Below are 23460 nucleotides of genomic sequence, written 5' to 3' on the forward strand. Positions count from 1 at the left end.
AAATCTTCCCACAGATGTGAATTGGGGATCCTCAACACAAGCTTTGACTTACTTGAATGCACTACAGCATTCTATTCGTCTCTCAGGAGTGGAAGATCATGTGAAAAACTTCAGGTAACAGTTAATGATATTATTAAGGACATTGGAAATGACTTCTGCTATGTAGCCAGTAGGGTAGGGTTGTGATGTTTCCTATCATGGTTTCCATTAAATTACCTGTTCACCTCCTATGGGTTATAATAACTTTGAATCGCACTATCTTAGCCTCTGGGCATATCTACATTAGCATTTTATTTCTGATCAGGACTGCACTTCAGAAGCAAGTCTGTTGATGATGCCTGTTTACTGCATTTCAGTTTGTATCATGGACTGGTGGTCTTGGGGCATGTAAATTGGATTCCTTTTTGATGAAACTGAATTGGAAGATGTGCTCCAAACTGCTAATGGGCATTCAGTCAATGTGATCAGGCTAAAACTGATCTAACCGAAAATCCCTGAAATATGTATAATACGTATGTTGCGTCCTCAACACTAGCTGATTCACATCAGGGGTATTCTTCTGTTGCACTGCAGTAATGACAAACAGGCTACACTAGCATTCTTTACACAACTGAAGGAGAGAACTGATTTTTTTCATTAGCCAGCATGGCTGCCCAAGAAGTGTTCTATTGAAGTAGGTAATTGCCTATCCTATAGTATGTATGCTGCTTTTATGGAATGAGCTATTCTAGAAGAAAGGTGCTTCAAAAAATTTTAACAGAAGGTGTTGATTACTTAAACCTTCCTCTAAATAGATACACTCATAGATGGAACAGGACTTCAGCGGGTGATCTTCTCTAACCATCCACTCAATTGGCTTAGTGCAGAGACATCTGCAAAGTTAGATTCAACTTTGTTAGATCAGGTTGTTCAGGACTACATCCAATCAAGTTTTGAGTATTTCCAAGGATGGAGATTTTGCAGCTTCTCTGAGCAATCTTTCTGTCAAGACCCAGGCTGGACAGACCAGGGAGTAGTGTTGAATTCAGAATTCCCTCGGGCTAAATTAAGGTGAAATGACACCAAACAATCAGTTAAACATTTTATTCATGACAGAAGCAAACTGAACTTGGGAGGCATAACAGTAGGTGGTGGGGTTTCTCACAACAGGAATTGGCATGAGACTACCTCAGTAAACTGTGTAACCCATGGTAACCATACACATCAATTCAGGGAGTAAGGAGATCCCTCCTGTTGAATCACGAGGTTCAGAGCAGACCCCCTTGCTTTCTAGATTCCTTCTCAGAGAAGGGCCTAGGGGCAGCTGGATCCACTCTTAGTCCCAGACTTGGTCAATGGTTTATGTCTTAAAGGGATGAGGTGTAGGGATTATGGAAAAGGAAAGAGAAAGAGAGAGCAAGATGGAGAGAGAAAAGGAAGGGAGAAAGATTTCACCGGTCCTGGGTCCAGCGTTGGTTCAGTCAGCCGAGGGGTCCGGTTCTGGTGGGCTTGTGCACATGTGGGGCTTCAGTTTGTGTCCTTTTATCATCCTTGCCCCTCCTTTGGGTGGGCACTCGAACTCATTAGGCTAACTAGGTGTCATGAGCAGTTTGAGAGCCTTTGGGCTTGGGGGTCGTTTGGGGAGTAACTTCCCCTTCCCTCCATGGTGATCTTTTGCCATGCATGGTGAGCTGCCCTGCTCAGCATATCAGAACAGGGAGCTGAGCACCCTCCACATGTCCTTACTGTCCTGTTGCTGATGGGTGCTGATGGGCTTCTTTTGGCCTGTGGTTCCTTGCTGGGCAGGGTTCATTGTTATGCAGAATTCCTCATTAAGCAGAACTCGCCCCACCACAATGTTTGAGACATTAACTCTTTCAGTCTCTCACACTTTCCCAGTGTTAGACCACCCTCTTTTTGTTTTTTTCTTAATGTTGGAATGTCCTATGTTATATCTTCAGTTGCCTATTGTCTTTTTTTTCTGTGCACCTCCAGAAAGAGTTTGGCTCCATCTTATCTATAGCCTCCTATTAGGTAATTGAAGACAACATTGAGATTCCCTCACTCACCTTCTTTTCTTAAGACTGAATTAATTTAGTTGTCGCCCTTCCTTTGTACATCATGTGCTCTAGCCTCCACATCTTGGTGACCCTTTGTTGTTGACTCATCATTTTTCAAATTGGGCAGTTACCTCCTACATGCTGCCCATGCCCAGCATAGGGTTAATACTATTGATTCTTAGGAGCAAACCTCTATCATCCCTTGCATCTACAACTCTAAGAGATGTCTTATTCTGTCATAGTTATGCTCAGTGTGTTAGCAAGTGAATCTAGCTACTAAAATCTTCTGTTGTTTACAAAAGGGAATTTGCCTATTTAGAGCATAATTTAAGGAGTGAGTTTGAGGAGAGATTCTTGATATAGGTGCCATTTGCTGCCGAGGTTAAGTCCAGAATCCAGACCCTGGCAGTGATGGAGTATTTTTCAAAGAAAAGATTAATAATGTTGCCTGTCATTTGGGAAAAATACACCAGTTCTGCCCCCTAGCCTCTCTTGGAGGTGACTAAAATTTTTTTAAAAAAATATAGGATAGGTACTCACAATGTTTGTGTTGCGTAGATACAGACAGCTGAAATAAGATGTCAGCCAATTATGATAGGTATCAGCACAACCTCAATGAATATTAGATTAAAACTATAAATTATTAATGTATTAATGAGTGATACCAAAAAGCCAGTCGAAGAAACTCTCTAAGACTTGTTTTGGTGTTTTAGAAAGCAGGCATTCTTTATTGCAGCACTGGATGCACGGGGGATAATTCCACCTAGCGTGTATGCCACAGCTTCAGCAGAAACAGGTTATATGGAATAATAATTACATATTAATCAGATTAGTATACATATACATAAAAATTGTTGTAACTGATTATCACAGTACTGCTTACATCCGATCATGCGCAATGAAGAATTCATTTGAGTCGAAGGGCTGCTTTTACGACCACCGACCCATTTGAGATACTGTTGGCTGTCCTTGAAGTCTTTGTTCTTGTCCTTGTTCTTTGATCTTGAAGCTTAACACAATTTCAATCACATGTGGTCAGTTTCAACATTGTTCTCCTCTAGCATACAGGAACATCTAGTCATAAGAGCCAAGAACTGCCAAACTTAGGAGTAACTACCTCTACTAGTTAATTGCTTGGCTATACTTTTGTCTATTGTTTCAATCATAGTGTTAGTATAAGATTTCTAATAATTATTTACCAAATCTCACTTTTACAGTCACCTAGCAGCAAACCAGTTTCCACAGCTGGTACAAAATATTAAAACCATCAGAATATTTAGACATACCATACAGAATGTATGGACATATGCTATCATGAGTATTAATGAACTTTCCACTTCTGAAGAGCTGGCTGTTGTAGGCATAAACTGCAAAACTTGAAGTCTAATAATGAAATGACTGTTCTTTCTGAAATTCTAAGAATATGTGACATTAAAATCCCTCATTATTTACAAACATCCTACTATTACATCCAGTCACATTGTTAATGGGTGAAAAAACAACCTGACTTAAGAAAAAAATGAATCTCTCCTCTGATGCCTGGAATACCTCCTCCCTCTCCTTCTTCACTGACCTTGGTATCTGCAGGATTGTTTCTCTCACATTTGTTCTTACTCTTCTCTCTCACAGCTGCTGTGCAGTGTTTTTTACCCTTTCTTAACTATGTTATCACAAAGGTGCCACCAGCTTCACTCATTGACTCATCTTTGGGCTGCAATGGGTCTGCATCTGACTGCAGCTGGCTCTGTCCAACATGCGGGCAGTCTCTGTTCCCTTCTCACAGAGGCCACCCCTGCAGCCCCTCCTGCTACTAAAACCTTGCCACATAAATCCAATACAATAGCTTTTTGAGTTGTAAACTTCTCTAATCATTTTCCAGAGGAGGTATAGATCTCCACATAAGCCAGTTAAAAGTACACTGGCTTTAGGAGTACTTTTTTGTTACTCTTTTTAGACTGACACTGATTTCTAACCTATGGCAAAAAATGTTTTGAATTTTAGAGGTACATACTAAAACTAACTGGTTCTAGTATGGAAAATGAACTGCAGCTGTTATAGGGATTGAGACACATGGACAAATGTCTTCTAGTGATTTTTATGGTTTAAAAAAAATAAAAATCTGAAATGAATGAGACTGGATACTTCAACTTCTAAAATTTATTATAAGGATCAATCAATAATGAATTAATAGATGTATAATGAATTAATAATGAATAACTTATTTCACTTTACAATTGTTTGGCTGTGCTTTCTGAATGATAGTGATAAAAGCATATGATTCCAATTCTTCTGTTGGACAGAGAAGAACCTAATCCAGAACATTTAAAAGGATGTGACTTAAAAGATGGGGGAAGAAATTTATCCCTCTGACTTAGTCTTGTCTAAATCCTGTGTCTGATCTTTTAAAATGTGTAAATATTCAGACTTAGTGGGATTATTGAGTTTGGAACCAATTAATTAATCATAAGTATGCTGACAATTGTGAAAGAATGATCTTTTCCTAATTTAACATAATCTTCTACAAGCAGATGAGGATATTACCTCTCCTATGAGGATTACGGTCTCATGGTCAATATTTTGGAGAGACCTCTCTTTGTAAAAAGTAAGTAAACAAAACTCCAGAGGAAATGACTTCTAACCTTTTTTCCCCCCTCTCTTCACAATTCTAGACCTCAGTGCTTAATTATGACAGGTGCTCCAAACTCACGTCCAGCTTTGCTTCACCTTGTCCATGCTTTCACCAAAAATGTGGGCTTGATGATCTGTGGCCATGTACATATGGTAAGTGTATTCTTTCTTTTTACTTTAAAGTTACCTTGACTTTTTTACAAAACTGTCATTTTCTTCAAGTGAAAGATGTTAGTTTCCTGAGAAGTGCAAAAATTGAGATTTACTGGTGGGATCCACTCATGTAGGGGTCACCACATTTGCAGTTAGGTGTGTTACACCTTTAGGGAAGCTAATATGGCAGTTAACATAAACATCAGGATGTGCTTTGCATCACTTCTTATCCACTTTTAAATGAAAGTCTTGCAGTAGGTGTTGTGGTTTAGGATATGCATATGTATGGGATGGGAGGAAACTTAGCAAAATTAGAATCTTTGATCATTTGATACTTAAGTGCTTTGGAAGATTTGTAGGAGTAAAGTGAATATTGGAATACAGTCTGGGCCTTTTTCTGTCCTTGTATCATTCAGTCTTGTGTTCTCTCATACTTTGGACAGAGCAGTCAGTCAAAATGACAGCAGTATACAGCTGCCTAAGTTAGTGCTGTCTTCCCTGAAAGAAAACACATTTTTCTTTCTGCAGTAAATGTAATTGCATTCTGTACTGGGTTTGTGTGGCAAGGTTTTGGTAGCGGGGAGGCTACAGGGGTGGCTTCTGTGAGAAGCTGCTAGAAGCTTCCCCTATGTCCTATGGAGCCAATGCCAGCCGGCTCCAAGACAGACCCACCGCTGGCTAAGCCTGAGCCAATGAGCAACGATGGTAGCGCCTGTGGGATAACATATGTAAGAAGGGAAAAAAGTTGCAGCAGCACAGAAACTGCAGCCAGAGAGAGGAGTGAGAATATGTGAGAGAAACAACTCTGCAGACACCAAGGTCAGTGAAGAAGGAGGGAGAGGAGGTGCTCCAGGCACCAGAACAGAGATTCCCCTGCAGCCCGTGGTGAAGACCATGGTGAGGCAGGCTGTCCCCCTGCAGCCCATGGAGGTTAATGGTGGAGCAGATATCCACCTGCAGCCCCTGGAGGACCCCACACCAGAGCAGGCGGATGCCCAAAGGAGACTGTGACCCCATGGGAAGCCTGCGCTGGAGCAGGCTCCTGGCAGGACCTGTGGAGAGAGTAGCCCACGCTGGAGCAGGTTTGCTGGCAGGACTTGTGACCCCGTGGGGGACCCATGCTGGAGCAGTGTGCTCCTGAAGGACTGCACCCTATGGAAGGGACCCCGTGGGGGAGCAGTTCGTGAAGAACTGCAGCCCGTGGGAAGGACCCACATTGGAGAAGTTCGTGGAGGACTGTCTCCCGTGGGAGGGACCCCATGCTGGAGTAGGGGAAGAGTGTGAGGAGTCCTGCCCCTGAAGAGGATGAAGCGGCAGAGATAATGTGTGATGTACTGATCGTAACCCCCATTCCCCATCCTCCTGTGCCGCTGGGGGGTTAGGTAGAGAATGCAGGAGTGAAGCTGTGCCCGTGAAGAAGGGAGTGGTGGAGGGAAGGTGTTTTAATATTTGGTTTTATTTCTCATTACCCTACTCTGGTTGAGTAGCAATAAATTGAGTTAATTTTCCCCAAGTCGAGTCTGTTTTGCCCGTGATGGTAATTGGTGAGTGATCTCTTCCTGTCCTTATCTCGACCCATGAGCCCTTTGTTATATTTTGTCTCCCCTGTCCAGTTGAGGAGATGGAGTGATAGAGCTGCCTTGGTGGGCACCTGGCATCCAGCCAGGGTCAACCCACCACACATTCCTATCTCAGACATATTACCACAAAGGCTGCAATTTATCATAAGCAAATACATGGAGACTTGATTAGCTTTGTATGAATGAGGAAACTTGTATTCTCAAAAATTGCAGCAGAAACTTGTAAATTGTGGCTTTTTTTCTTTAGTTTAAATGCAGAGTCAAATCTTAAAGGTAGCTTTCTCCAAAGCTGTAAGACTCATGGCAATACATTCAGACACAGAATGGTTGAAACCGTAATATGAAACAGACTAGAAGCAGAAATATTTGGGACTGGTCTTAATCAAGCTGCAGATCTCAATCTTTCATCTGGATATTTTCCCAGATCATAAAATGGTAGAACAATGTAAAAATAAATAGTAATATAAAGTGATAATGCAATTTAAAATCTTGGTAATTTGAGTGGGTTTGATAGCTGTGTGGAAGCTAGCAGTCCACAGAAGAAGTGTAGGTAACTGAGTCAAATTACTGGTTTTGTAAGAAACATAAGAGACTGAGCCAGTTCTAAATCTCCCTTCATGGTAAATAGAACGCAGTGGTAGTCTTAATGTCTCAGGTCTTAATGTCTCAAAACATAGCACCGTACCAGCTACTAGGAAGACAGTTAACTATATCCCAGATGAAATTAGGACAGGCAGCTGTTTCTTTTTGCTCCTCTAACCCGCTTCCACAGTCTGATCTTGGATTAGCAATGCAGACTTCATGTTGTGCTTCCATATGTTGTACTGAATCTCACCAGAAACAGTTTTCATAGAGCTCCAGTAGAGAGACTACTGTGACGAAGGCTTTCTGAAATAACGGTAGGAGGGAGCAGTAGTAGGATTATGTATAAATGTAGGCAAAATCAATTTTAGTACAGCTTGAAACAAATAGTCCCATAAAACCTAATATTAAGTCATCTTATATCCGTGTATGTTTTATTACAGAGCCCTTTTCTTTTAAAATTATGTTATGCTTTGGAGGACAAGCTTATGCCACAAGCTGGTGAAGTGGTTGTGCTCTGCAGGAACAAGAATGTTTAAGGTTGAGGAATCCTCATCCTAAAAATGAGAATGTGGTTCACTCTTTAAGAAGCATGTTTCGAGGTTCTTCAAGTTTGATTTGGATTCTAGCAGTGAAATAAAAAAATGTGCTTTATTACTACTGATACTCATATTTCTTGTTCCCTCTCCCCCTTCATTTCCTTCTTTTGAAAGGGTTCTCAGAGGCAAGCAGTGAAGGAACGGTTAAGTGATCTGGCCAAATATCAGCAATGGCTTATTAAAAACAAGATGAAGGCCTTCTATGCACCAGTGCATGCAGAGGATTTGAGGGACGGAGGACAGTATTTAATGCAGGTACACCTGTCTTCTCTTTTTTTTAATGGAAGTGGTGAGGATGAACATAAAAAAATTAAATGTTTTTATACTTGCATGTTGAAGTATTTTCATTATGCAAAATTTTCCTAACACTTTTAAAAATACTTGTATGCTTAAAAATAAAAAGGAAAACCCATTAGTTGCTTCAGTAACTTAGTTTTAAAAAATAATTTGTGTTCTCCTTAGGCTGCTGGTCTGGGTAGAATGAGACCTAACACCCTTGTTCTTGGATTTAAGAGAAACTGGAAACAAGCTGACATTAGAGATGTTGAGACCTATATAAATTTACTCCAGTAAGTAGAAAATGCAGAAATGTGGATAACTCTTACTAGCAAATGAACTGAAATGAAACATAAGTCAAAGAATTTTTACCTCAAAAATATTAGCTACACAAGCTTTCTTCTACATGTTTTCAGATGCTTTCCAATTTTCCACATTGCTGATCCAACGATGTTCAATACAGTATTTTTTCTGATATGGAAATTAATAATCAGCTATTTTACAGTTTGAACAGGTTAAATTTCTATTTAATAACCCTTTCTGCATATAGACAGCATTGTGGCAGTGGTCTGAGATTTAATTAAGAGTTACAGTCTTTGGAGATTAAGTCTAGAAAATGAATCAACTCATGCTAAATTTTCATTTTCCAGTTAAACCTTGTGCTATAATAAGTAGAATATTGTATTGGGTTTGCGTGGCAAGCTTTTGGTAGCGAGGAGGCTACAGGGGTGGCTTCTGTGAGAAGCTGCTAGAAGCTTCCCCTATGTCCTATGGAGCCAATGCCAGCCGGCTCCAAGACAGACCCACCGCTGGCCAAGCCTGAGCCAATGAGCAACGATGGTAGCGCCTGTGGGATAACATATGTAAGAAGGGAAAAAAGTTGCAGCAGCACAGAAACTGCAGCCAGAGAGAGGAGTGAGAATATGTGAGAGAAACAACTCTGCAGACACCAAGGTCAGTGAAGAAGGAGGGAGAGGAGGTGCTCCAGGCACCAGAACAGAGATTCCCCTGCAGCCTGTGGTGAAGACCATGGTGAGGCAGGCTGTCCCCCTGCAGCCCATGGAGGTTAATGGTGGAGCAGATATCCACCTGCAGCCCCTGGAGGACCCCACACCAGAGCAGGCGGATGCCCAAAGGAGGCTGTGACCCCATGGGAAGCCTGCGCTGGAGCAGGCTCCTGGCAGGACCTGTGACCGGTGGAGAGAGTAGCCCACGCTGGAGCAGGTTTGCTGGCAGGACTTGTGACCCCGTGGGGGACCCATGCTGGAGCAGTGTGCTCCTGAAGGACTGCACCCTATGCAAGGGACCCATGCGGGAGCAGTTCGTGAAAAACTGCAGCCCATGGGAAGGACCCACATTGGAGAAGTTCGTGGAGGACTGTCTCCCGTGGGAGGGACCCCACGCTGGAGCAGGGGAAGAGCGTGAGGAGTCCTGGCCCTGAGGAGGAAGGAGCGGTAGAGTCATGTGATGAACTGATCGTAACCCCCATTCCTCATCGCCCTGTGCCGCTCAGGGGGAGGAGGTAGAAGAGTTGGGAGTGAAGTTGAGCCCATGAAGAAGGGAGGGGTGGGGGAAAGGTGTTTTAAGTTTTAGTTTTATTTCTCATTACCCTACTCTGGTTTGATTGGCAATAAATTGAGTTAATTTTCCCCAAGTCGAGTCTGTTTTGCCCATGATGGTAATTGGTGAGTGATCTCTCCCTGTCCTTATCTCAACCATGATCCTTTCATTATATTTTGTCTCCCCTGTCCAGTTGAGGAGACGGAGTGATAGAGCGGCTTTGGTGGACACCTGGCATCCAGCCAGGGTCAACCCACCAGAAATATTTGTTATAAATGATATACAGCACTGGACACGCAAAGTAATACAGTAGCCAAGAAGGAGATGGGAAAGGAAATCCCAGTGTAATTTGTCAGCTGTGAAAGTCTGACCACTTCTGCTTGAAAAAATTAATAGAATACCTTTCACTACAAACATATTTAAGAAAAACAAAACTTGCTTCTCACACTTGCACTTATAGAGATTATTTTGTTGCTGTTGTTTGTCATGGTTTAACCCCAGCCATCAACTAAGCACCACACAGCCACTCACTCACTTCCCCCCTACCCAGTGCAATGGGGGAAACAATCAGGAAAAGAAGTAAAACTCGTGGGTTGAGATAAGAACAGATTAATAGAACAGAAAGTAAGAAAATAATAATGATAATAATAATAACAATAAAAGGCTTGGAATATACAAGTGATGCACAATGCAATTGCTCACCACCTGCCGACCGATGCCCAGTTAGTCCCCGAGCAGTGATCCACCCTAGGCCAACTCCCCCCAGTTTATATACTGGGCATGATGTCACATGGTATGGAATATTCCTTTGGCCAGTTTGGGTCAGGTGTCCTGGCTGTGTCTCCTCCCAACTTCTTGTGCCCCTCCAGCTTTCTCGCTGGCTGGGCATGAGAAGCTGAAAAATCCTTGACTTTAGACTAAACACTACTTAGCAACAACTGAAAACATCAGTGTGTTATCAACATTCTTCTCATACGGAACCCAAAACATAACACTATACCAGCTACTAGAAAGAAAATTTACTCTGTCCCAGCTGAAACCAGGACATTGTTATATGCTATTTAACCTGTTTTACTTGTGCTTTACCCTTGTCGGTTACTGTGCCTTTAAAAGAAAGAAGGGATATAGTATTACAGGTAGAGATTTAAAAAAAAAGGGGGGGGAGTGAAAAAAAAACAAAACCTCTCCCACCACCAGTACCACCACCCTGGGTCCTTAAGAAAAATACACCAAAGGCAGTGAAAAATAAGGGAAAAAGTTGGTTGCTTTTTCTTTGTGGGTGTGGGATCCATACTCCACACCCCACCCCCTCCATATTGATTTGGAATGTCTTGTGCTGGAGGAACTCTTAGGGCCAGAAAGTCATGTGGCTCTCCACATCCACAACAGAAAAACCTCAGGAGGTAGTAACTGTAGGTCAAGCATATTTTTGAAGTTTGAATTTTGAAAATTTCTGAAATGCACAATAGAAACACATCTGTAGAGATTTAACAAATTAATGTATTAAAAATGTCCACTGATGGGCAAAACATTTTCTTCTTACACCATACTCAGTTTTTATTGCATTTATTATAGAATATGTTGATACTTTGAACATATCTCATTAAGTCTTACTACTTTTAAAGAAAAGCATTTAATGAGTGAAATCTTGTGGGATTTCTCTCTGAGGAAAGGACATGGGATTTCTCTGAATTATAGTTGTTTGTAATGAGGTATCTATATTTAAAGTGTTGATGCTTAATGGCTAATGCAAACTGTATGATATGATTAAGTTTGTATTTTTATCTTTTAAATCTTGGCTTTTTTGTTTTTCCTTTTACTCAGACTTTTATTCAGTCATTTATTCAAGCTTATTGCTTGTTTCTACAGTAATGAAGTTTCTCCTCTTAATTTCCTTTTTAATGGAGAGAGTTCCTTCCCCCATCAGATATAATGGAAATAAGCACATTATACTTGTATCTAATTTGATTCTGAATTAAAATTTCATATCTTTTTTTAATCCCCAAATGTTTTGGAACACTTCAGAAATGTGTAGTCTGCAGATCAAGGAGATGTACTTGAAATAAAGACCATTTTTGATGGGAGGAATCAAAATTTAGATTTCCCAGTGTATTTTGTCATCATCTCTGCAGAACTCGACTGACTTGTTCGTGTTTCTTTTATTTAATCACCATTTTATATAGGAGAGAAAGAAAAGGGATCAGATAACCTTTATGTATGTTGCTTTTCAGGACATGGTGTTCAGTTCAATAATGCAGTTGATAGTTTGGAAACGAAAATGAAATTGTAACAAACTTAAATGGAGTTTAGTCTCTAAAATTTGTTCAAAAAGGATGCATAAAGTAGGCTTCTGGGGAAAGGAAAGATTATAGAAGTGTTTTATTACTGTTTCTTTTGTGTAGTGATGCCTTTGACATCCAGTATGGTGTAGTTGTCATCCGCCTAAAAGAGGGCTTGGACATATCTCACCTTCAGGGACAAGGTAAGATTTATTTTGTTTCCTCTGGCAAATAGCTGTTCTTTTAAACACCACTTTCTGAAGCTGTTAAATGAAGATTTCTATTTTTTTAACAAAAACCCAAACCCACTCTTTTCATAGAATAAAAATCATTTAAATTAATAAGCCTGTGTGGTGGGTTGACCTTGGATAGCTGCCAGGTGCCCACCAAGCAGCTCTATCACCCCCCCTCCTCAACTGGACAGGGGGAGAAAATACAAAGAAAAGCTCATGGATTGAGATAAGGACAGGGAGATCACTCACCAATTATCGTCATGGGCAAAAAAGACTCGACTCGGGGAAGATTAATTTAATTTATTGCCAATTAATAATAGAGTAGGATAATGTGAAATGAGAACAAATCTAAAAACACCTTCCCCCCACCCCCACCTTCTTCCCAGGCTTAACTTCACTCCCAACTCTTCTACCTCCTCCCCCCGAGCAGCACAGGGGGATGGGGAATGGGGGTTGCTGTCAGTTCATAACTCTTCATCTCTGCTGCTCCTTCTTCCTCATGCTCTTCCCCTGCTCCAGCTTGGGGTCTCTCCCACAGGATACAGTCTTTCATGAACTTCTCCAATGTGAGTCCTTCCCATGGGCTGCAGTTCTTCAAGAACTTCTCCAGCATGGGTCCTTTCCACAAGGTGTAGTCCTTCAGGAATGGACTGCTCCAGCGTAGGTCCCCCACGGGGTCACAAGTCCTGCCAGAAAACCTGCTCCAGCATGGCCTCCTCTCTGTGGGCCGCAGTTCCTACTAGGATACTGCTCCAGTGTGGGATCTCCATGGGCTGCAGCTTTCTTCAGGGCATATCCACCTGCTCCAACGTGCGGTCCTCCACGGGCTGCAGGTGGATATCTGCTCCACTGTTAACCTCCATGGGCTGCAGGGGAACAATCTGCCTCACCATGGTCTTCACCACAGGCTGCAGGGGAATATCTGCTTCGGCGCCTGGAGCACCTCCTCCCCCTCCTTCCTCACTGACCTTGGTGTCTGCAGGGTTGTTTCTCTCACATATTCTCACTCCTCTCTCTTCCAGCTGCTGTTTCACAGCATTTTTTACCTTTTCTTAAATATGTTATCACAGAGGCACTACCACTGTTGCTGATTTGCTGAGCTTTGGTCATCGGCCAGTCCAACTTGGAGCAGGCTAGAACTGGCTCTGTCTGACATGGGGGCAGCTTCTGGCATCTTCTCACAGAAGCCACCCTTGCAGCCTCCCTGCTACCAAAAACCTTGCCACAGAAACCTAACACAGCCTGACATCTATAAGAAGTATACCCTATGTTCAGCAACAGAACTTGGTTTTATATATATATACAACTATCTATTTGTAAGCTGTATGTACTTGCTTCCCAATGACTTTAATATGTTACTGAAAGAAAGTAAAGAGGCTACCAAACGGATATCAAGTACTTAAGACCCATGTCTAGAAATTAAGAAAATAATTTAGCAAAAGTTGCATGATCCAATAATTCTATGTTATGTATTTTTCCCCCTAACCTCAGCAACTTAGAGACCTCAACAGTAGTCTATCTTACATTTGGAAAGGTTTTGTATTTTCAATGTAGAAGACTTGGTTGCACTTTGTAGGTAGTTGTCTTAAGCCGACTAGCATAATTTTAGTTGAATTCAAGCAGAATCATGAAGTAAGCCTGTGAACTTTGTTGGCAACTGTGTACTGAATTGATAATGTCTGATTTGTTTGTAGCCTGCTCCATGCAGTGTTGCTGCAATGAGGAAGGCTGCTTGTGACATAGAATCATAGAATCATAGAATCGTTTAGGTTGGAAAAGACCTTCAAGATCATCGAGTCCAACTGTCAACCCAACACCACCATGCCCACTAAACTATGTCCTGAAGTGCCACATCTACATGTTTTTTTAACACCTCCAGGGATGGTGACTCAACCACTTCCCTGGGCAGCCTGTTCCAATGCCTGACAACCCTTTCAGTAAAGAATTTTTTTCTAATATCCAATCTAAACCTCCCCTGGCGCAACTTGAGGCCATTTCCTCTCGTCCTATCACTAGTTAACTGATAGAAGAGACAAGCACCCACCTCACTACAACCTCCTTTCAGGTAGTTGTAGAGAGTGATAAGGTCTCCCCTCAGCCTCCTTTTCTCCAGACTAAACAACCCCAGTTCCCTCAGCCGCTCCTCATAAGACTTGTGCTCCAGGCCCCTCACCAACTTTGTTGCCCTTCTCTAGACACGCTCCAGCACCTCAATGTCTTTCCTGTAGTGAGGGGCCCAAAACTGAACACAGTACTCAAGGTGCAGCCTCACCAGTGCCGAGTACAGGACATGCAACTCATGCTGTGTAGGTGGCGCCCTGTGGAAAGCGGGGATGGTTTTTCCTTCCCTGGAAATATACAAGGGTGTTAGGATTTAGAGGGAGGCAGAGAACTTGTTGCTGTGTGCAAGAGGGCAAAGCAGTATGAGAAAAACAGCAAGGAGCAGCCTGTTGTTCACACAGGACACTGCTGAGACGACTGGGAAAGCATAACTCCAAGGTGTCAGAAAAGTCTTATTAGTATCCACTGGGGTCTGTGTTGAGTTTGCTTCAACTCAACCATCAAGTAGCTCAACTGAAGCCAAGCCTGGAAGAAAACTTGGTGGTCTGGGCCATGGCTGGGGCCTTGTCTAAGGCTCATCCTCCACTTGGGGTTAGGGTTTATATTTTTTCTCCTTTTGCATGGAAAATGTTGTACCAACCCTCCCCCCCCCAATATTTTAAAACAAAAAACAGGGTCTCAATGTCAGATAGAATTAGTAGTGTGACTCCATTAATATAATAGCAGAGAATGTGATACCTTTACCACACATTTCATACTTAAGTCATCTTGTCAGCAGTAGAGTTCCATTAGCAACACTTGAAAAGCTTTTTCTCTATACAGATGCTTAGTTAATGTTATTCTGGTATCTGTAGTTAGTGTTTCTTCTATTAAAGTCTGTCTCTTTTTTTTTTTCCTAGAGGCTTTTCCTTTGATCAAAGGAGGGAAATTTTTGCTAAAATAAGAAACATTTCTAGCCAATGTTTCTGTTTAGTTCTTACTTTTTCAAATTCTGTTTATGTCAGAGGTACTGTGTCTTCATATTTTTACATTTTTAAAAGATGCACATAATATAAACATGAAGTTTGTACTTCCTCATTAGTAGCTAGCTCTGTTTTATGATTAGCCTATGGTAATGCAATAGACACCAAAAATCTGGGAAATAGCAGGAATCTAAAGCTATTTTCAAAGGAGGAGCCTCTTTGTACTTTGAATCAGTTGATAAGTTTTTGTTGTTTTCCATAGCATGGCAGTTGTAGTATAGTTTAACCAATTGTGAACTTTGCCAGTATAGTCACGTATCTCTGATACCATTTGGCACAGATAAGTGGTTTATAAAGTGTTTCTTTGCTTACTAAAAGAAGAGATATTGTCATTCCAAGAAAAATCTCCATGTTCCCAGGATGTCATAGTAAAAGTAGATTATAGCAAGAAGGCTGAGACAGATGCTTTTTCTATAGCTTTTGTTCTGTCATCCAGTGAAAAAACTCCTGTTCTACATAAAGGTAACTTTCTTCTAGTTAGCAATGAAACTTGAATTCTCACTCTTTCTCTCTCTGGTTCTTTTTTCATTCCCTCCCCCAACTTCCCCCAAGGAATTAGATAAGGTTGGGTTTTTTTTGTGGGAACAGAAGTGTCTCATGCTTTTCTAGCCATTGATGTTTAATCATTTAAGTATTTTGCTTTAGAATTTACCAGTACATAAAATAAATATTTGAGCTCTAGGCCTTTAAATAAAATAATTGGTAGACTACAAAGTACAATGGATTATTTTTTTGGTTTTAAATAGCTAATGAGATTGATGAGAAGCAGGACACAAAGCTATATATTGAAAGTGCTGCTAAATTTGTGAAGGGTTCTTTAACTCAGACTACAATATTTTATAATATGCATATTAACAGACACAAATAATTCAGGATACTTTGACATTAAATGACTTTCCTCTTGTGGTTTAACCCCAGCCAGCAACTAAACACCATGCAGCCACTCACTCATTCCCCCCCCCAGTGGGATGGGGGAGAGAATCGTGAAAAAAAAGGTAAAACTCATATGTTGAGATAAGAACAGTTTAATAGAACAGAAAGGAAGAAATTAATAATGATAATAATAGCACTAATAAAATGACAATAATAATAATAAAAGAATTGGAATATACAGAACAAGTGATGCACAATGGAGTTGATCACCACTCACTGACCGATGCCCAGTTAGTTCCCAAGCAGCGATCCACCTCTGTATTGGGTTTGCGTGGCAAGATTTTAGTAGCGGGGGGGCTACAGGGGTGGCTTCTGTGAGAAGCTGCTAGAAGCTTCCCCTATGTCCTATGGAGCCAATGCCAGCCGGCTCCAAGACAGACCCACCGCTGGCTAAGCCTGAGCCAATGAGCAACGATGGTAGCGCCTGTGGGATAACATATGTAAGAAGGGAAAAAAGTTGCAGCAGCACAGAAACTGCAGCCAGAGAGAGGAGTGAGAATATGTGAGAGAAACAACTCTGCAGACACCAAGGTCAGTGAAGAAGGAGGGAGAGGAGGTGCTCCAGGCACCAGAGCAGAGATTCCCCTGCAGCCTGTGGTGAAGACCATGGTGAGGCAGGCTGTCCCCCTGCAGCCCATGGAGTTAATGGTGGAGCAGATATCCACCTGCAGCCCCTGGAGGACCCCACACCAGAGCAGGCGGATGCCCAAAGGAGGCTGTGACCCCATGGGAAGCCTGCGCTGGAGCAGGCTCCTGGCAGGACCTGTGACCCGGTGGAGAGAGTAGCCCACGCTGGAGCAGGTTTGCTGGCAGGACTTGTGACCCCATGGGGGACCCATGCTGGAGCAGTGTGCTCCTGAAGGACTGCACCCTATGGAAGGGACCCATGCGGGAGCAGTTCGTGAAGAACTGCAGCCCGTGGGAGGGACCCCACGCTGGAGCAGGGGAAAAGTGTGAGGAGTCCTGGCCCTGAAGAGGATGAAGCGGCAGAGACAGTGTGTGATGAACTGATCATAACCCCCATTCCTCATTCCCCCTGCGCCGCTGGGGGGTAGGTAGAGAATGCAGGAGTGAAGCTGTGCCCGTGAAGAAGGGAGGGGTGGGGGGAAGGTGTTTTAATATTTGGTTTTATTTCTCATTACCCTACTCTGGTTGATTAGCAATATATTAAGTTAATTTTCCCCAAGTCGAGTCTGTTTTGCCCATGATGGTAATTGTTTGAGTGATCTCTCCCTGTCCTTATCTCAACCCATGAGCCTTTCGTTATATTTTCTCTCCCCTGTCCAGTTGAGGAGGGGGAGTGATAGAGCAGCTGCGTGGTGCTTTAGTTGCTGGCCGGGGTTAAACCACGACAGCCCCCCAGCCCCACTCCCCCCAGTTTATATACTAGACATGATGTCACATGGTATGGAATATTCCTTTGGCCAGTTTGGGTCAGCTGCCCTGGCTGTGTCCCCTCCCAACTTCTTGTGCTCCTCCAGCCTTCTCGCTGGCTGGGCGTGAGAAGCTGAAAAATCCTTGACTTAGTCTAAACACTACTTAGCAACAACTGAAAACATCAGTGTGTTATCAACATTCTTCTCATACTGAACTCAAAACATAACACTAAACCAGCTACTAGAAAGAAAATTAACTCTATCCCAGCTGAAACCAGTACACCTATTTTTAAGGAAAAAGCTTAAAGTGACTTTATAGTTAAGTGAGAAATGTTTGGATTTGGTTTCTGGGTTTGTTTCTTTTTAAGTACAAGTCATTCTTAGGACACTCTGTTTTTTCATATGAAAAACCATTTCATTCTACATCTTTATTTTCTACATTTTTTAAATATAAAATCGTTGTGTTTTCATTAATATCACAGAGGAAATTAACCTTTTCATTTTGTATGTTTAAACATGTTCCAGAGGATGAGGAGGATGGAAAGACTCCAACGCAATCGCTGTTGAAAAAAGGCAGGCATTTTTCACCATTTTGTCTTAAATCATTCTTTCACATTGTTAATTTCGATTTTCCTTTCACACTCCTTTTTGTATATGCACATGTGTGTGTACCAGAGAGAGAAAATATCAATTGTATAATGTTAATTTGTTTCTTTATGCTTGATTTGGAATATGGTTGGTTCATCTTCAATGATTAGGTTGTGGTAAAATGAAAGTTTGTGCAAGTTCCCAGAACAGGTTGTTACTGAGAAAGGATTGTGTATGCATCCAAAATATGAATGTTGTGTGGTTTGGGGGTTTTTGTTTGTTTGGTTGGTTTGTTTTGGTTTTTTGAAACTTTGTTCTTTATAATTGATACTGAAATATATTCAGGAGCTTGCTTAGTTCTCTGGGTCTCAGATATTTTACTGGATCACTACTTGATTTAGGATTAACGGAAGGATTATCTAGTGGTGTACTCTCAAGTGTTGTATCAGTCTATTCAATATATCTTCTGAAGCCATAGTTGTTGCTATAGTATTTGGAATTGTTCAATAGCTTACAAAGCAAGGGATAATATAGCAAATCAGTGAGATTAATGTCTGAAATAATGTGAAGTAGTCATTCAGATAGTATGAATAGTGATGAATTAAGTTGAATTAAGCAGTTGGTTTATTTGAGGCTTTTTTTGAGAGTTAAGCAAATACTTTTGCCTCAACTAAAATACATCCAACTCTTTTGACATTTACTTTATAATTTTAACAGCTAGAAGCTGTCATTTTTTAATAATGGAAAGTGAGATTTCAGCTTAAGTACAAGATGGCAGTTTGGAAGAAATCCCAGTATGCAGTATTGTAGTATAGTAATTTAAATCAGTCACAGATGTACTCTGAATTTAAAAATTCCTAATAAGGCAAGGACTGAGATGAATATCAAATTCTTGCTTCTTGTTCAAAATCAGATTTAAGCTATGGGAAATGAGTTAGGTTTTTTTCTGTAGTTCTTTTATATATTTATATGTATTAAACTAATTGAAAATCCCATTGTAGTCTTGTTCCAATAAGTATCTGTACAGTAGATGCGATAGTTGTCTTGGTTACACAAAATTAGTATATATTGTGCTTCAGACTCTTGCACATGCAAAACAGTACTTTCTACAAAAGATAGAATTCCAACAGTTAGAACTATCTTTTCTTTTGACCACATGCTTAAATGGATTTAAGGAATGAAGAACAGTGCTTATGAGGTGGTTCTTATTTATAGAGTCTACATGTTTTTCAGGGGAGTAAGATTTTTGTCATGCAAGAGGTAGCAACAGCACATGATCTAATGCTCTGAAGTATGTATGTGATATTAGTTAAATTGTTCAGGCAAATGACTATATAAAGATCTTGCAAATCATTTATTTGTCAAATGTCTGCTAGATGACTTGGAGGTTTAAATCTGCAGCCGTTGAATTTGTGAGTTTGCGAACTCCCTAAATATAGCTTAGTATATATCTATTCAATCAAAATTTGGAGTCTAGAAAAAGAAAATTTCAAAACTACTTCTATTTCAACTTACAGATATCACAAAATATTGATATTAAGATGTTGCATTTGGATTTTGGGCTTATTAAGCAAACCAGTTAAAAAATAACCTGCCATTATATATTTTTTCCAGGTTCAAAGGGCCCATCTTCTCCTTTAAATTTGGCTGGCCAAAGACTTCTTGATGCTACTACCCAATTTCAGAAGAAACAAGGCAAAAGCAATATTGATGTCTGGTGGCTCTTTGATGATGGAGGTAATGTACTTTGTACTTTATCAACAAGTGTTTGGAAAACAATATTGAAGTGATTTTAAATTAGTTGTTGATAGATATCTTTCAGTCAGTTCATATATAGATTACAAAGTTATACTATTAAACTCTCTTCTTAGATGCTATGTTTTCTGATACGGTCCTAAACTCTGGTCAAAATGCAGGTTTGACACTGTTGATTCCTTACCTTCTTACAAGCAAGAAAAAGTGGAAAGATTGTAAGATCAGAGTGTTCATTGGTGGAAAAATAAACAGGATTGATCGTGACAGAAGAGCGTAAGTTTACCTCTAAAAATTTCATTTCAAATACTAACGGAACATGGTATACACTAGATGAGTTCCTCTTACTAGTAGTCTTCTTTCAACTGTTCTTTAGCAGAGGTTTAATCATACTCTGTTCTCCCTCCACCAGAATAGTTCCATTCCCTCAAATTATGCTGAATGAGATATACCTCAGGTTACACTAATTTTTCTGTAATGTTGTCTGGCACTAATGTTTTCTCTGGTATTCAAATATTTTCTGGGGTTGTCTTTAAGGGAGCGCTCTTCTCTTATTTTATGCTTTTAAAAATGTATTTTCTAAAGTATGTTGATCTATAGCAGTATGCCAGGTTTGTATAATAGTTCTGTTCAAACAGGGATTTTTCCCCCTCTACTTCTATCACACTTGAGGGGTGGTGGTGGTGGTGGTTGTTTTTGTTTTCAAACTAGTGTTTTTAGTACCAAGTGCCTGACTATTTACCCTGTAAACTATAAAAGATGTGCTCAGTGTATAAAGGCTTGTTTTTCTGATGCAGGATGGCTACTTTGCTCAGCAAATTTCGGATAGATTTCTCAGACATCATGGTCCTTGGAGATATTAATATGAAGCCAAAGATAGAAAAGTAAGTCTCAAAAAAAAAAAACCCACCCAAAAACTGGTTGTTAGGTGAAGTCTTAATTTCTTTCATGAATTTAGAATATTTTGTTCTTAAGAATTTTGATAAAGTAGGTCCTATAACATACAGAGTTTCAGAAAAATGCAGGAAATTAACTAAGCTATAACTTTTTTATAAGAGTCTAGAACTTTGTATTTTATAACTTTTAATTTTTTTTTTACCTCCGGTCTTTAGACTGTGTGGTGGGTGAACCTTGGACTGCAGCCAGACCCCCACCAAGCTGCACTATCACTCCCCCTTCTCAACAGGACAGGGGGAGAAAATAAGATGAAAAAGCTCATGGGTTCATATAAGGACAGGGAGATCATTTACCAATTACTGTCACAGGCAAAACAGACTTTACTTGGGGAAAATTAACTTAAGTTATTGACAATTAAAATAGATTTGGATAGTGAGAAACAAAGGCAAAAATTAAAACAACACATTCCCCACCCCCTTTATCCCCAAGGTTCACCTTCACTCCCAACTCCTATACCCCCCCGTGCCCCCTCCCTCCTCCCCTGCAGGGGTGCAGGGGAGATGGTGAATGGGGAATTAGGGTCAGTCCATAACAATTCCTCTCTGATGCTCCTTCCTCTTCATACTTTTCCCCTGCTCCAGAGCGGGTCCTCCACAGGCTGCAGTTTCTGTCAGGAGAACCTGCTCCTGCGTGGACTTTGCACGGGTCGCAATTCCTTCAGGAAATAGCCACTTACTCCTGCATAGGGTCCTCCATAGGCTGCAGTGTGGATATCTGCTCTGGCTTGGTCCTCTCCATGGGCTGCAGGGAAATATCTGCTCTGGTGCCTGGAACACCTCACCTCCCCATCCTTCTTCTCTGACCTTGGTGTTCACAGGCTTGTTTTTCTCACTTCCCCCCCCCCACAATTTTTTTTTTTTTTTTTCTCCTCACACTGCCATGTGGTGCCCTTTTCTTAACTATGTTCTCACAGAAGTGCCACCAGGTTCTCTGACTGGCTCAGCTTTTGCCAGAGCGGTGGGTCCACTGTGGAGCTGGAACTGGGTGTGTCCAGCACAGGGCAGCTTCTGGCATCTTTTCACAGGGGCCACCCTTGCACCCCTCCCTCCAGTACCAAAACCTTGCTATGTACACCCAATACATTCCACCCCTTGCCTCTATGAAACACATACTTAAGAATTTTCATTAAAATATACATTCATAACATACTCTTCACAAACTTCACTTACATCAACAAAAAAAATTCCCCATACCAAAATCAAAGTAACATCCTCATAACACTGATAAAGGTGGACAATTTACACACACAGTAAAACTCCACCTCTCATCCTTTCACCACTTTTCACCAACAAAAGATTCCCCACAATTATGTGACTCCCTGGCAATGTCTAGTCCAAGTTTTTCCCATTACCTCTCCCAATTACTGTGGTTATCTAGAATTCCTGGAGTCCCCCTCTTGGGTGCCAAGAAAGGACTGTGGTGGGTGGACCCCAACCAGTGGCCAAACACCCACCCTGCCTGTCACTCACTCCCCTCTCCCGTGAGACAGGGAAAAAATAGAAGGAAGGGGAAAAGAGTCGTGGATCAAGATAATGACAGTTTAATAGGGAAAGCAAAAGCTGCATGTGCAAGCAAAGCAAAAAAGAGGAATTCATTCACTACTTCCCATTGGCAGGCAGATGTCCAGCCACTTCCTGGGAAGCAGGGCCTCAACATGCATAACCGTTGCTTGGGAAGACAAACACCATAATCATGAGCATCCCCCCCTTCCTCCTCCTTTCCTTGAGCTTTTATTGCTGAGTGCGATGTCTGCAATGTCATGTGGTATAGCATAACCCTTTGGTCAGTTTGGGTCAGCTGTCCCGGGTATGTCCCCTCCCAACCTCTTGCCCACCCCCAGGCTATTCAGCCTACTGACTTTTGTGGGGGGCTTGACAATGTGGAAGCACTGTTCAGCTGTTGCCAAAACATTGGTGTGCTGTCAACAGTTTTGGTCACAAATGCAAAGCACGGCACCATATAGGCTGCTATGAAGTAAGTTAACTCCATCCCATCCAGACCCAGTACAGACTGTAATGTTAGATTTAGAAAACATCCAGTTAGAAAAATCCAATTTGTCTGGAGCAATCTTCTCTAAAAAGAAGAGGAATGCTCACAATAGTTTTAAGTGGTCTTAATCTTGGATGTTTAGCTGAAGGTAATGAAGTTTCATCTTTAAGTAGCCTGTTGTATTGTGTGGGGTGTTGTTCTTGTGAGGGTTTTGTTTTGTTTTTTTAAATTAGCTTGGACACTTAAGTTGCAACTTTTAAGCTGCATGGGAATTGTCATACGTGTGATATTTCTGATTATTTTTTTTCAAGTTTAAACAATGGTAATTGTAGATGGCTTTCAGTACTGGCTGGGGGGGGGGGTTCATAGTAGAATGTGTCTATAAGATCTAAAAATATCAAGACATGCCTAAGGATCGTCTTTCCCCTTCAAGTCATCTTTAGTGTGTTGAAGTGAAAATATTGATCTGAATAATTTGAGTTGTCATGCAAATTAGGAAATACCTGTTTACAACTTATATAAATGCTAGTATGTATTCTTTTACACCCTGCTTTTTACTCACCTTTTCTTAAACATATAGAATATATCAAGTAACTAAAATGGTAGAGTACTTCTGGCACTCTGGTACTTTTTGGATGCCTTTGCTCCTGTGATAGGGGCCTGCTACTGTAAAATGCCTAAAATTATAGGTAGCGCTCATTTGTGTGCCTTAAAAAGTTGAGATTGTAGAATTACATGGGTCACATTTCATGGAAGTGATCCTTGAGTTATTTCTTCTGAGAGCATTTTTTATGATCTCTGTGGAATAATTCTCCCAAATGTATCCAAAATCTTTTTAAGAAATCTAGTTGAA

At 41.1% G+C, this 23460-nt stretch overlaps 1 protein-coding gene across 5 annotated transcripts in view; it reads left to right on the plus strand.

Annotated features, from left to right (window-relative positions):
• LOC138683649 (solute carrier family 12 member 2-like) overlaps positions 1-23460 on the plus strand; it is a 111234-nt gene that overhangs the window by 81999 nt on the left and 5775 nt on the right. For 3 of the 5 annotated variants that reach the window (XM_069775654.1, XM_069775652.1, XM_069775653.1), the window contains 8 exons: positions 15-114; positions 4709-4820; positions 7696-7836; positions 8044-8150; positions 11820-11899; positions 19524-19646; positions 19826-19937; positions 20459-20545. In XM_069775654.1, coding sequence (XP_069631755.1) covers positions 15-114; positions 4709-4820; positions 7696-7836; positions 8044-8150; positions 11820-11899; positions 19524-19646; positions 19826-19937; positions 20459-20545 — 862 coding nt within the window. Of the gene's footprint in view, positions 1-14; positions 115-4708; positions 4821-7695; positions 7837-8043; positions 8151-11819; positions 11900-15330; positions 15475-17846; positions 18266-19523; positions 19647-19825; positions 19938-20458; positions 20546-23460 lie in introns of those variants that run through there. The other 2 variants (XM_069775656.1, XM_069775655.1) reach the window with 2 other exon arrangements.

The sequence above is a fragment of the Haliaeetus albicilla genome, chromosome W (assembly GCF_947461875.1).
Source record: "Haliaeetus albicilla chromosome W, bHalAlb1.1, whole genome shotgun sequence".
Taxonomy (NCBI): domain Eukaryota; kingdom Metazoa; phylum Chordata; class Aves; order Accipitriformes; family Accipitridae; genus Haliaeetus; species Haliaeetus albicilla.